Source organism: Tetrao urogallus, assembly GCF_951394365.1.
Source record: "Tetrao urogallus genome assembly, chromosome: 3".
NCBI lineage: Eukaryota > Metazoa > Chordata > Aves > Galliformes > Phasianidae > Tetrao > Tetrao urogallus.
In genome coordinates, this window is record NC_136815.1 from 67,665,224 (window position 1) to 67,681,156 (window position 15,933).

At 43.2% G+C, this 15,933-nt stretch overlaps 1 protein-coding gene across 1 annotated transcript; it reads left to right on the forward strand.

Annotated features, from left to right (window-relative positions):
• Window positions 1–457: 457 nt before the first annotated feature.
• UBE2QL1 (ubiquitin conjugating enzyme E2 QL1) lies at window positions 458–15,174 on the forward strand (the record flags this gene model as incomplete). The annotated part of the gene is made up of 2 exons (XM_079533446.1): window positions 458–811; window positions 15,043–15,174. 2 exons carry the CDS (start codon window positions 458–460, stop codon window positions 15,172–15,174), a joined length of 486 nt encoding a protein of 161 aa, XP_079389572.1.
• Window positions 15,175–15,933: the final 759 nt, after the last annotated feature.

The following is a 15,933-nucleotide window of genomic DNA, read 5'->3' on the forward strand; positions in this document are numbered from 1 at the left end:
CAACATGGCCACTCTGCTGCGGAAAATCGGGCTGATCCGGCTACACAACCGGGACACGGAGGACCCCAAGCACCACCACCGCAGCAGCCAGCAGGGCTCCTCGCTCCGCGGCCGGGGCGGCCCGAAGAACGGCAGCAACAAGCCCCAGCCGCAGGGCCCCCACGGCGGCGGCGGCGGCTGCAGCAGCAGCAGCAGCGAGAGCAGCCCCGGCGGCCGCAAGACCAAGAAGGCGCCGGAGCCGGCCAAGCAGCCCCCGCCGTCGCGTTCGGGCGGCGGCCGGGAGAAGCCGCGGGAGGCGGCCCGGGAGCCCGGCGCGGGTAGGGAGGCGGCCCCGCAGCGACCCGGCTGCAGCTCCGGGCCGGGCTCGGCGCCGCTGGTGCCGCTGGCGTCGGGCTCGGGGCCGCTGGCGCCTGCGGGCCGGCAGCAGCACTGCACGCAGGTGCGGACCCGGCGGCTGATGAAGGAGCTGCAGGACATCGCGCGGCTCAGCGACCGCTTCATCTCGGTGGAGCTGGTGGACGAGAGCCTCTTCGACTGGAACGTGAAGCTGCACCAGGTGGACAAGGACTCGGTGCTGTGGCAGGACATGAAGGAGACCAACACGGAGTACATCCTACTCAACCTCACCTTCCCCGACAACTTCCCCTTCTCGCCGCCCTTCATGAGGGTGCTCAGCCCGCGCCTGGAGAACGGCTACGTGCTGGACGGCGGTGCCATCTGCATGGAGCTGCTCACTCCCCGCGGCTGGTCCAGCGCCTACACCGTGGAGGCCGTCATGAGGCAGTTCGCCGCCAGCCTGGTCAAGGGGCAGGTAGGGGCCGAGGGGCGCGGGGTGTCCGTGCCGCCTCTGGGATGGCGGCCCCGGGAACGGCGGGGCTCTGCCTACGGCTGACCTTGGCCGGCCGCAGAGATGCGGGGCGGCACGGAGGGGCGAGGGGCAGGTACCCCGCCGTGCCCTCCCGCGTGTGTGTCGTTCCTCCTCTTGGCTCCGTTGCCGGTGGCGTCAAGGTGCGTGATGGTCGCATCCTGTGCCCCAAAGCAAGAGGGGCTCTGCAGCACCCACTGGGGCTTGGGGCTGGAGCCGTTCGCGTGCTGGTCAGCCGTGCCTGCAGAGCCCCACACTGGATGGCTTCTTGTGTGAAGTCCAGCCTTTGGTGCAGGGCTTTGTCTGCCACTATCCTGCACGGTGGCCTTTGTAGCCTGCACCTGGCTTTGCTGTGGCAGACAAGTGCCGCTGTCAAGAGGTAGCACCTCATTCAGGGTAATGGGAGTCTCAGCTCCCTCTCTCCCCTCCTCAAAAAGCTCCTAGCTCCTCCAGGCCTCTTCTTTCATCTGTCCCCAGCTGAATCAACACATTCTATTTCTATTTTTTTTTTTTTCCTTCTGCAGAATATCCTTGGGAGAGAAGTAATTCATAAGATGTTTTTAGTAACTGGGTAACTACTGGTGGTGGAGCCTGTTGTTGTGGTCACTGTAGCGGGCAGTGTAGCGTACCCGTGGCTGAGTTAGGTGGTGTTTCTGCTCACCTCACAAATGCCCTTGAGCTCTATGCCATGCACAGCTCCTTGTCAGTCACTCCACGATGCTGTGTAACTTCTTGTATTCGTATCTTGGAAGTGAGGAGAAGAGCAGATAATAATGTATTTTCCATTTGCTTGGAAAAGAGAACATCACTCCTGTTTGCCTCTGCTTGGTTTGTCTTAAGACGGAAAATGTGGGTGTTCAGGGGACTCATAAGTGGCCTTTTCTCCTTTTTCCTTGAATGATCTGGGCCTACTATGCTTTTTTTCCATCAGATTGTATTTTTCTCTACCTTTTATTTGAAGAGGTCAAGTTCTGTAGGTCACCTTGGGATATAAAAAACGCCTTCCAGGAAAAAAAAAAAACAACCTTCATTTACATGGAGCCCATTAAGGTGTACCAAAGTTCTGCAACTTCTCCTAGTGTGTCACACAATTTATTAACTCATCTCTTATTACAGTAATTATATTTCTTGTTATTTTAAAAAAAAACCTAGGAGGACAGTGCTACATTCTTTTTTTTTTTTTTTTTTTTTTTTTTTCCCCCCCCCCACAACAGTTCAGCACATTTCTGGAGTATCAGATGTTGAATGTGAAATGGTTAAGATTTACTGACATCATAAAATGACTCAGTTAAGAAAAACACTGAGTTATTGAATTATATGATATATAACTACATATTTATTAATATTTCTTTCAAAATCCTGTAAGAGTTTTCCCCAAAGTCATGGTAGTTACTGATACTGAAGGATGTTTATGAGGGCATCATTAGTAGATACACTTAATATATAAGAATTTCAGTAACATTCTTTCAGAAGTTCAAGATGTTAATTATAAAAAGCACAGTGGGGGGTGGGGGGTGAAATAAAAGGGTGAAATAAACGACTGCTGGTAACTTAGTAGCTCGCTAGCTGTGAGATGCGTGTTCCTAAGTCTCACAGTGTGCGTTCCAAGCTAATAGGTGATATTAACAATAAATTCAATTTCTCAGTTGCAGATGTGTAATCTGCGATGGGCTGCCGCTCTGTAACTGTAACCAGGCTCTGTGTAATGGGAGCCACATTTCTGTAATCACACTCTGGTTATGTAATCTTGACTCAATTGCATAATATGGCTCAAAACACGGTAGACACTCCTGGATCCCTGTTTTGGTTTTTATTGTAAAGGTAATATGCTTTTGGCTGTAATTTTTAGAAAGAGAATACAGCAGCAGAAATAGAGCAGTCGGAAGTAGAGGGTACTGTATTCCTCTGAGCTGCGGGGCTGGTTTCAGGTAAGTCCTGTCATGCTGTAGGCAGTCTCACTGCCCGCAGTGGCTCTTCCTGAACAAACAGCAACAGCTTCAGTCAGGGTCATGGATGAATTTCTGAATTAAAAATCAGCAGCAGTTAATGGTGGGTGCAGCACAGCTCGTGCTGAGGTCCAGGGCAATCATCCTCAGAGGCAGCCTTGCCATGTGGGTCCCACTGGGAGCACAAGGCTGTGGGGACCTTTGGGAGAAATGTCACCCACGCATGGAGTGGTGATGTAGCATGAAATCATCATAAATAGTCAAGGCTGTGACACATCTAAGGGTGCGTGTCTGTAACACGAACGCAGATGTGAGTAGGCAGGGCTGAACTTTCCACCAGCATGCATCTTTCTTTTTGACAGTTTGAATGATAAAATGAAGGTGGTTGATTTCATTCACTATTTCTTTCCATTGCCATTTTGCAATACTAATTGCAGCACTGCTGTTCTGTGCTGGATTTTAGTTCTTCAGGGAAAACTGTAGCTCTCTTGGTATATCAAATTGTTAACCTCTGAATGTATAGAACCTTTTTATTTATTTATTTATTTTGTTAACAAGGTGGTGGAAAAGCTCATGGAGCTGGCACGGAAAAGACATCTTGAGGCAATCAAGACTCTTGACAGTTTCAGATTTTTTTACATATTGCAAACCTTTTCGCAGAGCAAAAGAAAAATTGAGATAAATTGTTTTGATGTCTCTCAAGTGAAACATCTAACTCGGGAGTTTAGTTTCTAGGAAGACTTCAACACGGATGATCCACAGCTTGAGAGGCTAGGTCCCAATTCCCATACTTGAGCAGGAATTTTAACCTGTATTGGATTTTCGTGTAGCAAGGGTGTTTCTCCAGGTTCCCCAGACAGGATCCAAACACCTCGAGTAACATTGCTTGGAAAACGTTTTACATTATGGGAAGAGGAGGCACTCGTATTGGCCCAGTAACTATTTTGGGTTTCTCTCCATACCCTTGTTTCCTATTGGAAACCTTGAATTGCATTCTTTTAGATAGCTTTTGTCTGGAAGAAAATATTTTAATGGAAGAAAGATAATTTCTGTTTGAATGAAACAATTCACCAACCTCAAACTGTGCTTTTTTCAGTTTTTAAGGGAGGAAAAAAAAATGTTAATTGCCAAACAAGTTGGGGTTTGTTTGGTTGGTTGGTTCAGCTATTCAGCTGAATAAGTCAATTATTCACACAGCCCTAGTCAGTATCTTGAGGGGAATTCTCAGTACATCAAAGACCTAAGCCTGTTTATCTGTCTGGAATCCAGAATCTTATTTTATAAACTTGGTGTTGTCCTTAACTCAACTGCAGCCTTGGATTCAAGGGGACGGCTTTATGTTGAGTCAACCACTCTGTGGCTTCACCCCCTTGGGCAGACACTTGGACCCACTGAGGCCCAGTCAAGGCTGCCATCGGTCCATGGTGGGGTTAGGAGCTAACCCAAGGAAATACTAACCTGGGGTGATGGGAAGAAAGTAATGTGAATGCCAGTTGTTGGTTATCTCAAAGGCAACTGTTCAGCGGTCCTGCCCAGCAGGACCTGCCATGTCTGTCCTCTCATCTAGGCTTTGGGAATGGCCTGCTGAGTGGTGCCCTCACAATAGTCTTTAATTAGTCTTTTAAACCCTTCTCCTTAATAGAAATTAAGGAGAGGGGTTTAAAAATGCATCTGTCGCTCTCAGTTTCCTGATAACAGTGTAGTTGTGATGGTAAGACTAATAACATGAGTAGCTGGGTGAAGGCAGTGGCAGCAGCGCCAGTCATACGAGAGCACCGAAGGAATGGTAGGCTGGTTGTGATCCTACTGAGTGACACGTGTGACCCAGGCTGGCATGGGGCTCAGGAGCTGGCTTGCATCTGAAGATGCTGCAGATGATACAGTCCCAAAGGAAAAACAGACTTTGTCCAAAAGTGGAAGAGGATTTTGAGTCTTTTAATGCACTAAACAAAATACTAGCACTTTATATTTAGAAGAAAAAGATACTGCAGCTTGTTTCCTTGGATAACGTTAGCAGGCAGTTGGAAAAATGAAATAAATCCATGTTGTTTCTCTTCAGAGAGGAATGATTTGACATTGGCTTAGTAGCAGAAGCTTCAAAGAGGACAAAACTTTTTTTTTTTTTTTTTGAGAACAGCTAATACAGCTGCAGAGGATGCCTTGAGGAGTTTGTGCCTAAGCTGGCAACTGTTTGGTGCAGGCCTTCTTGTCCTTTTTCTGAGTTTCCTGGCTCTCTCCATGGAGGCTCAGGATAGGTCTACCAGCTGCAGGTAGCTGTCAGGTAGCTGTCAAGTCTGCAGGCAGGCTTGTGGAAAAAGCTCTTTTTGGGAAAAGCCCTCATTCTGTCATATTACAAAATATAAGGAGTGTAGGGATTTTCCCAGGGCTTACTGAATGGGGAATCCGTAGTTATGAGTGCTCTTACTGATGTGAACCTCTCTGTAATGTTTTAAATCAAAGCCAAATGTAGTCTGTGATTTAGATGTAATTTCCTGTAGCAAAATTTTTTGAATTCAAATAATTTTTATTTGTGCATTGTAATGTTAGATATATCTCAGTGTAGTCTCTTCGCTTGAAGAGAGATGTGCCTTGCATGAACATTAAACTCATCTGTCCTTCCATTTTAAAAACACTCTATCATAGCTGACTTCTACCAGGAGAAGTGGGCTTATTTTATGAAAAAACAAACACAAAACATAGCTGTTACTCATAGTCTAAACTACTCCCTCTCCATCCTTCGAAACAAAAGTATGAGAGAGCAGATAGCAGATGGGACTTGCATGGTGTCCAGGATGTCAGCAGGCTCCAGGTCTTTCAGATATGTATAGCAGAAATTAATTGCAAATCCATGAGCTTTCCTACTCCAGATACTCAGTTTGAGGACTGTAGCCTTGAATAAATCAGCTGATCTCAAATGCTGCAGAAAGTTGTAGAGGACTCAGTGACCTCTCAGTTGTTTGGGGCCATCTTCATATTAGGACCTTAAAAATAAAACTGTGTTGCCTTTAGCTTTTGATTTATTGCCTGAGTAAATGATGCCAGTTGCCTTCAAGGTTAGGACTGCCACTGAATATATATTGACTAATATACAGAGATTACAGAGGAGGCAAAGAATATATTACAGGGTTTGTTCCCCATGAAAAGGTATAAATGCTGTGTGAAGAGGTAACAAAAAATATTGTTTAGTTATAGAGAGGAAAATCAGATAGATTGGCCTTCAAAGGTTTCTCTTTTATTGCAATTGAGAAATCCCTCATTTTCAAGCTGAAGTTTAAGAGGGAGCATAATATTTGCCACATTGAGGTGTTGGAAATGATGAATGGGCTGGAAAAAACACTGTTCATGTGTACTCTGATATATTGCTCTTCTGAGTATAGACTCTATTATTATGCAAATATATTCTGCTGAGAGGAATGAAGACACAAGAATTCTAACTCGTTGAAGTAGGAGGCAGCTTTAATTCTTCTAAAAAGCAGAGGGAACATAATCTCCATTTTACCCCTTCAAAGCACAGAAAGGGAGATTTTCAGACATTTTAAAATACGTTTAGCTATCATTCTCAGTGTTAAATAGTCATCAAATAAGAAAAATCACTAAATTGAAACAAACCGCCCATTTTAGAACATGCTTTTATGGATAGTGGAACTGATTCTTCCGTGCAGTACTTGGCTGATCTTTTGAATCAAAACTCAAAAGAATCAATGCTTTGGTTTGTAGCAAAATTAGACTTGCTCAGGAGAGCCAAATTTTTCCTTAAGCTGTAGAAGGAGTCCTCGTTTTCTTAAGAGAAAGCGTTAGGTAGAGTGAGCTGTAGTGTGTGCGTGTTCTGTCAGATACTTTGTGGAAGATTTGTATTTTTTCAAATGCAGAAAGCCTAGTCCCTGAGGGGTGACATGGTGTTCTCACGGAGGAGTAACCAAAGCAACCTACTTTCTGCTGTGTGGAAGATTGTTGTTTGTTTTTGTTTTGTTTTTTTTTTTTCTTTTACAGGCTAGACTTGAAAATAGGCTGTTTTTCTAGCATCTGCACAGTGCCCAGGGATTTCCTTGCATGACCAGAGACTGCCAGATTGAAGATTTGTAACTCTGAGATAATTCTGGTCCTCATGGTAGGTGTCTTACTGTTAGGCATGTCCCCCAGTGAGAATCCGCAGTCGCAACGTGGGGTACTGGTTAGGTAATTTAATAGGGGCTGTGTTTCTTTTTCCCGCCTGAGCTTTTTTGCACTGATGAGAGACAGTGAGTATCTCTTTCCTTGACACATTCAGTCTTTCACATACGGTTTCCTGTTCACAAATTATCTTTTGCAATTGTCAAAAAAGGTAATGCTGATGTTAGGCACCGGGGGGGATGTGAGGATTGCCAGGTGCAATCACTCTGCAGTTAAACAGGGAGAACTTCAGAGGCTGTGGTGATTATCCTGTCTGAATGGCTCAAAATATATATTAAATTTAATATGTGCAGGATCCAGTTGTCTGACTTGTAAATTGGATGCCAGTTTTCTGTCGTGCTATGAAGAGCATGTGGCTTAGGGCTGCCCTGCCTGACACCTCATTCAGCCTCATGCTGTGGAATCATTTCTGCAGAGCGCTGAACGCTCCTCCTAGCAGGTTTTAACTCTCAGCAAAAACAGTGGTAATCACATGAGTTTGGGAAGTTGTAGGACAGGCTGCATGGGATGGTGCATAAGCTAAAGAGAAACGTAAGTATGCCTCAGCGAAAATAAGTGTGAACTCTGTACTGATCTGTGAAAAGCAGGCAAGTGGGCACCATACTTCAGATACAGAAGTGCTTCCTGTTCTGAAATAGGATCAAGAAGCCAATCTAGTTTTTGCCCATTTCTGTTAAACACCAGACTGAAGAGTGGTGCATCAAGCATGCCTGTACTCAGCTGTGTGCGACAGATGTGTGCCGCATGCCTTCCTCTTGCACATGCAGAGCCTGTCCTTGGAAACTGTCGTCTTATCCCCCTCCGTGGATTTGTGCATGTTGTTGAAATTGAAGCTCCTCATTGATTTCATTCTCTTTTCCACGAGTCTTCAGAAGCCCTGGGATTTCTGCAGTGACTCCTTGATAAGGTTAAAAATCAGTAAAGATCCCAGATCTGCATGCAGAGATGAGTGAAAGTAAACCTGAGGAAGGAAGAGTATAAGCCTGCGTTATGAAATGGCCCAGAGCTCAGATGTTTCTCATACTTAAGTTTTATGAGCTGTAGAATGACTGTGTTTCTCTTGTTTCTAGGTTTGTTATGAGTGGTAGCAACCCTCATCCATTTGCTGTAGGACTTGTTTCCTGAATATGCACCCTTACAAAAGAATCACAAGGAAAATGAAAATGTTGATTTATTTTGTCAGATTGTCTGTGAGATTCTTTAAACATCAAATTTCCTATAATTTTGACAAAATTAAGTATTTCTATAAAGTATACTCAGAGTTGAAGTGTTTAATAATTATGTGGGAGGGAAATTAGTCTTCAGTTAATAATTTCAATTTCCTTGTTAGAGCATTTAAGCTGAACAGTGGAGATTCAAATCTAGCATTTGGGTTTTGTGGCTGACTTCAGGTGCAGCTATGGGGAAGTCATAGCTTTTCTGTAGTCTTCTCTGCCATCTGTGAAGTACAGATAACCCTTTTTGCAAAGGTCCTTTAAGGATATGTGCTTAAAGCAGTTGGAAACAGAGGTTCTGACTAAGATGTCCATGTGCATCAATATGAAACGTATCACAGTCAGGAGATGAAGGAACAAGCTCGCTGGCTTGTGACACTGGTCCTACCAATTTGGTCTTACATCATTTAAATGTTCCCAGAGGTAGTCTGCTTTTTACGTTTGTTTGTTCAGTTTCTATTGCTATGGTGTACCTTTGTAAAACGTGCACTGTCAGTAACTGTGCAGCGATAGCATGGAGAGAGGTTGCTCCAGGGAGCTTGGTAGAAAATTGACACAGAAAATGAGCCTTCTGCATTTGGTCTAGCAAGTTCTGTGTGGTGGCACAGCTGTCTCGTGATGGAAGCCCACCTTATTTCTGATCTAACTTGTGTTGTGACTTTGGGGCTGGAGGCAAATTTCAAGGATGTAGTTGGCTGACAAGATTTTCTTGTTCTTTTGCCAAAACAATGTTTGTCTGACTCCTTAAATGCACAAAATTCCTTAACCCTCAGCTGTGCTGGAGCCGTGCTACTGACTGCTGTCCTTAGAGAAAGGCAGGGAGGAGCAGCACAGTGCGCTGTAGCAGTCAGAGATAGGACGTGTAGGTGTTTGTATTGATTAAGCATCTTTTAAGACGCTTGCACCAAACAAGAGAGTGTTAATAATTGCCCAGCTGAAACTCAGACTTCTTTTTCCTGGACAAAAAAGGTACATTCCCAAACGGAGCTATTGATAAGATGCTTTAAAGCTAGAACTTGCTGAGTTTCCACTTCTTTGTATGGATTATCCTTAAAAAGGAGATTAAAAAAAGACAAGGAAATACAGCTTCAAAAAACATACATTTGCAGAAAAACATCATACTTTTAATTCACTTACTCTGCAACAGTAACACTATTTGTCTGCATCATTTGCTGTAGTGCTTTGTTGTAGCTATAGGCAACACTTACCTGTTAGTGCAGTATAAATTGTTTGCAGTTTCTTGGACCTGATCAATGGTGTTTATGTGAAGGAACAAAGAATTAAACCATGTAATCAAGAGGAGGAAGTGTGTGTATTACAATTTAGCAATGATATGGCAAATTGCAGTCGCTGCCCTGAGAGCATTGACAGTAGCCCACTTGAGCATTGCTCTGCTTTTGAATGCTTCTCTAAAGCTGGTAGAAATGTTTTCCTCTGGAAACTTGTATAAACATTCTAGAACAAGACTGGTTCAATCTTAACTGTCTGATTCCTCCACTGCTTATCTGTACAGATTTGACTGTGTTTGCACAGTAAGTGGCTTTGCACAGTTGAGGCCCAAGGCCATTAATCAGTCACCTGAGTGGAGCGTGTTACAGACCAGAGGCTCACACTGTGCTCCAGCTCTCCAGAAAACCTCTAGTTTTGAACAAGCTGTGGAGGACAACAAGGCCATACGGGCACATCCTTCCTGTCCTTGGAGGGATCACCATGGATGTTGTATGTGGCACAGTGACTTGCTACAGCCTTTTGAGGTCTAAACCTCTACTTTTTTCTCTCTCTCTCTCAACATTTACCTAGAAGTGATTCAATACAGACTGCTTCTTTCTTGGCATGGAAAGCTGTGGTATGGCACAGCTGATGAAGAGAGAAAATGCAATTTTGGCTATGCAGCCTTGTGCTGACTCAAACACATGGACTACATTTAACCCTCTGTACGTAGAACAAGTATGATTTTTCTTGGAAAACCAGTCTTAAGTTGTTTGCATATTGAGGATTAATGGATGGAATGCAGGACCAGGGGTTTGTGTTAAGTTTAGTGCTAACTCAGAGGCCTCTCAGCTTCTTGAGTGTATTAGATGTGTGCTGTTTGTAATGAATGTTTCTTGTTAACAAGCAAAGAAAAAAAAAAAAGAAAGAAAGAAAAAAAGCCTGTGTGTCACTGAAGAGTTTGCTTTGGCATGTCAGAGATGTGTCAGGGCTTGAGGCTGTTTTCAGAATCACCTTGGTTATGAAAGGACTGGTGTCTGTTTCCAATGAATCTCTGCAAAATTGAGGCCCGGTACATGGGGCCTGCATCGCAGCAAGACTGAGTGAGACCTCTGTCCTGGAGGACTCAGAACGTGGCTGTGCAGTGCTACTGTGGGCTGGGCCTGTGCTGGTGGTTCAGCTCAACTGCTTGCTTGGGCCTGGAGACCTACAGAGGTCCCTTGCAGCAGCACATCTGTGACTGACTGACCGACCCTGTAAGAGGCCAGTTCCCTGTCTGTAGTCAGATAGTGCTGAAATTGATACAAGGTGGAAGAGCACCACGCTCTGTGCTGTGCCAGAGCTGTTGAGTTTCAGTCTGGGAGCTACTCTAATTGGTTTGATGAGAGAGATAAATCCCTTCATTGCTGCTAGAAAAATTCCCTTGAGGCCATTCTGAGACTGGAAGTAACAGAATGAATGTCAGGACTATTTTTCATGGCACATAGGCTAGAGGTGGGCAGATAGATGGTTGGAGTTGGATTCCAAGCTGGAGAGCTTCACATTTGGGATCTCTGTACAAGGCTTAAATCTGTCTGCAGACCACTTCATGACATGATGCTGTTAGATAAGAAAAGATATGGCATGTTTCTGATAGTGGTGCCAAGGTGACTTTAAGCAGCTACTTGACATTGAGTTTAAATATTGGTGAGGATGTGCGTCACTGTCACGCCATGTCCTCCAGGAGAGGACGTGCTGATTGTGCTGATGGTTGAGGAGAGTGTGGAGGCTACTGTGGCATCACTGAGAATTAGAAAAGCTCCAGGATTTGCCCACAGCAGCTTGCAAACGTGGATGCCAGACCATACATGAGGCTTACTTATGTTCTTCTGCTGCATATGGAGGAATACTCAATATGTCCAATATCTTGTGAAGGTGACCTGCAGCACCTGCCAGTTACCTGGCAGTTAGCAGGGTTGTGGATTAGATTCTGACCAGGTTTTTAGTCTCAACTTGTGAGTTTGGACAAAGAGTGACACTGAAAGCCTGGCACAGCAGGAGCACAGATTCATGAGGAGGCTCAGTGCAGCACATGCCCTTCTGCATTTCAGTACATGGCTGTGTAAACCATGCTGCGTCATTACTTTCACCTTTCATGTTTCTAGCTTGTTAAAATTGCATCTTGGTAAGTACATGAAGTTACAGCAGATGGCAAAATCTGAAATGTTCTCTTCAACTCTTTATTTTAATTAGGTTTTCAGTTATTCCTTTATGTAAAGTTCTCTGTGAGTGTCTGAAAGTATTGCGAGTACTTAAATAAGCTCCTGGTGTGACTTCTCATAGCTGAAGTTGACATTAATGGCTTTATGAAAGGTTTTCTTGGATTTTCTCTGTTTTCAATCTTTTGTGGAATGTGCTGATCTTGTTCAGCTATCAGTTTGACACTTTTCTTGATTGGGTGCCAGGCACCTCAAAACATCAGTGATGCAAATGATCTATGTGCCCTGCCACGGCAATAGTGACGCGTGTGGTTTGGAAATCAGTCACAGTGCAGTTGTGCACAATTGAGCTGCGGCAGTGCTGTATTTGCGTACTGTATTTACCATCCTTTTCATATTTACATTATGCAGCAGCTCACAGTCTCCTGACCAGAATTAACATGACTGTACGTTTAGATAGCAATTGGAAAACAAGTTGTACTCAGAGCTGGCAACAGTGTATGTTAAAATTGTTTGATGATATTTTATAAATATGCACAAAATGCCGCTTTCAGTTAAAACTGAGAAGAGTTTTGTGGGCATAGCAAAAAGGTAGAAGTCCTTAACATGGTAGATACCACTCTAGTGTCAACTTAAAATCATCCAAATTATTTCATCTGACGTTCCACCCTTCTTTCTCAGATTTATTTGAGGCACCAGGAAGGGAGATTTGCAAACCACAAGGTTAAATTTTAAACAAATTATAAACACCTGGCAGGTATTGGTTAATAAGAGATGGTGGTGACCCTATTTGCTGTATAAACTTATGGGAATAAGTTGACTGCATGCAGTACAATTAGGTGGTCTTTGATGACACAGTTTACACTTAACCTGCATGCAGTACGTGATTGTGTTTTTGAAATGGCTCCATTTTATTACACTAAAAGGAAGTATGAGAAGAAAGTCATGGAACAATGCTCATTTTGTCTCTTGCAGCTCCAGTGACGTTTTAGGTGGCATGATGCTCACTACGTCATTCTGACACCAAAGAATTCTTTCCTTTTTCAAAGCAGTAAGCAGTTGACACTGAATGTGAGTGGTAGCTGTTCTGAATGCCAAGATCCTATTTCTAGGTATGGAGTAGTATTAAAACTTGCTTAAAACTGAAGAAGACACAGATCACGCTGTGCTAGGTGCTGTGCAAACAATTCAGAGAGTATAAAAGCTTTAAAATTATAAGAAGTTTTGCGTGTAAGATGAGATGGGAAATTGATCTAATCTGTAAACAAAGTACTGAATCAGGTTTATATATACATTGAAAAATATTTAATGGGTGACATTTTGAAGATGTAATTTCCCTTGCTAATTTCGTCTTCTGTTGCAATTTGCGTTTACTTTTCCTATATTTCTCCAAGCGTGCTTCCAATGGAAGCTTGGAGTAGGGGAAAAAAAAAAAAAAAAAAAAACCAACAACAAAAAAAACAACAGAAGATGTTTTGTAACTACTGCAGCATATGGAATTTAATAAGTCAATGTGAATGCGTTGTGTGTGCAGCACCCAACTGGAGCAGTAATGCTCCAGGGAAGAGCAATATCAAAAGTAGCACTTGTGAGATTTTGAAAATGTTACCTAGTTTTATTTAATTACTAATTGTGTCAAAACTGAAAAAGGAACATTTTTTAAGAAAACTTCTTTGCAAGATTAAGTGATTACCCTTCAGACCACCCTTATTTGCAAAATATTAATCCCCAAGTTAGAATGGGGATAGGGAAGTTGTCTTGCTGTTTAGTCTAGCAGGTTATTTGAAGAGAAGGTATACTGCCAATTTGTAAGTGGGGGATAGGAAGAAAAACATCAAAAGGTAAAACAGTTGTATCTGAGAAAACCAAGGTGGTATAAATCAAGAGTGAAATTGAGTTCCTAATCTCAGGTTTTCTGGAAGAGAAGTCAAAGCACACAGGAAAATGACTTTTAAGGACAGGAATATGAAACGGCTTTTTTTTAATGTCCTGCATGTATTGTTTAGTTATAACAATAGTGGTATTGAACAGAATGGTATCTGTGCATTATCTTGACAAATGATATGGCTGCAGAGGAATCTTATTTATTTAGTGATACTCTGAGGATAGAGTTCATTGTTTTCTTTTTTCCCTCCATATTGTATTCCTTTTCTCCCCGCAGCTAGTCATTTTCTCAGTAATAATATTTGCATCTTTCTGAGTGAAAGAGTGCAAAAAATAAGAGCATGCTAACTTGGATCCTATGGTATTTGCTCATCAAATACGATATATTCTAAAAAAACTGCAGGCTGACAAGTTGGAGAAATTACTGTACTTGATTTTAATGAACATCTATTTTGTGACAAATCCAATAGGCATAAATGCTTTCAAAGGTATTAGTGCGGTAGAATGGAATAAATTTACAGCTATATTTCTTTCTTCTGCTGCTTTGTAATTGACACGGACCAGTGTGCAAAATAAGGTGGGCTATTAATAACACACTAAATGTCTATGTTGCCATGCAAGGATTTGAAATTATATACTGCCATGTGTTTAGAGGTAATATTTAATTGCAAAGTAATAAAAGTGCAGTATCGTTAGATGCATGTGTATTCAGGTATTATCAAGTCAACGTGTTGTGAGGCAGTAGTATGTAAATGGAAATTCTTTTATGTAGGTTGGAAGCAAGCAGGTGCTCCTGCCTGCAAGAAATCCTAGGGCTGTTTATTTCTGACAGGTCAGAGGAGAAGATAAATGAAGCGTGTTTCCCGGGAAAGGCACATTTTGTAGTGACGTTCTGCATTAGCAGCAGAGTGTGGTGGGTTGGATATGGGTAGCACTGAGATGGAGCAAGCAGAAATGCATCACTTCTGTGGTGGTTTTCCAGTCATCATACTGCCCCATAGTCAGTATCACCACAGACCGCTTTACAAGCCTGGCATAAAAATTGCTCAGAAATGTCCGTCTGTCTCCTCAGCCCCATTCTGGTTCCTGGAGCATGGGGGTGACCTGCAGAGCCCCTCAATTTAGCAGCAGGAAAGGGCCTGGGGCTGCACATTGCATGGAGTGTCTGCTTAATGCTGCTCTTGGACTGCACAGTGAGGGCTGGCACACCGAGTGATCTGGAGCAGGCATCCCTGCCTTCATTTGCACAGTTCACATGCAACAAGAAAGAGCAGTGAGCCCAGAAGGGCAGTGCGCCAGCACAGGGGCTCGCTGGGGAGAGAAAAGCACTGCAGAGGTTTTGTTTTGTTTTGTTTTGTTTTCCTCCATTACTGCATTATAATGTTTAATGATCTCTAATAGCGTATTTGCCTGCCCCACTTCCCAGTTTGGGAGCTATGCTTTCTGGGATCTGCAAATGAGCACCTAATGCCTGGAGGTGTTGAAAACTTAAGCTATGGTTTCCAGCTGCGTATATTCACATGCTTAATGAAGGTTTTCTCTTTTGTTCGGTGCAGGGCCGTATCTGCAGAAAAGCTGGCAAATCAAAAAAGTCGTTCAGTCGAAAGGAAGCTGAAGCAACATTTAAGAGTTTGGTGAAGACCCATGAAAAATATGGGTGGGTCACTCCACCCGTCTCTGATGGCTGATGTTAGCAACCCGCACTTAACACAAATGCTGAACAAAAGTACTGTGACATCTCCTCAGTGCTGTACACCGCCCATCCTTTTCTACTTCAGCTTCAGTTACATACCATGAATGTCAAGGAGACATCTAAGTTATTTATGAACAGATGTGTTTACAGAGGGAGAGGAAAAAAAGATGCTGTTTAGGATTATGTTTCAAGACTGGAGAATGGTCGTCATTGAAGTCACTTGAGAGGATATTGAGATTGCATCATTTGCCCCCATACAGCCCACATTGTCTTCAGCTTCTTTCCATGACAGCAGCACCAAACAGCAGTACTGGAAAGTCTATCCATTACTGCTCAGTTCATTTAAATGTAAATGAAACAGTTAATATTTAATAGGGAAGCAGTGCATTGCAGGTACATGTTTGCTGTGCTGTTTATCTTTGTCTCCTAGCAGGTCAACATAACTTGAAGATTTGTCTTTATGTGGAACTGTGGTCTGCTGTGACTAAATTTAGACCTCATTTGTGCTCTATATATGACCTTTAATTCATAAATGAAACCGGAATTAAAATGCTGAAAGGTTCTAGTGTTGACAAATTATTAAGTGGAATCACCCAACCAGTTACAATGTGCTGTCTATGCTGATACTGTGATGTGCTGTTCAGAAATAAAGCAGTGCAGTTAGCTGAAGGTTAGGTGGCTTTTTTAAACACATCCACACCAGGGTTCGGAGTGGTTGGTGGTAGCAGAAGCATAATTACCTTAGCAGAACCTT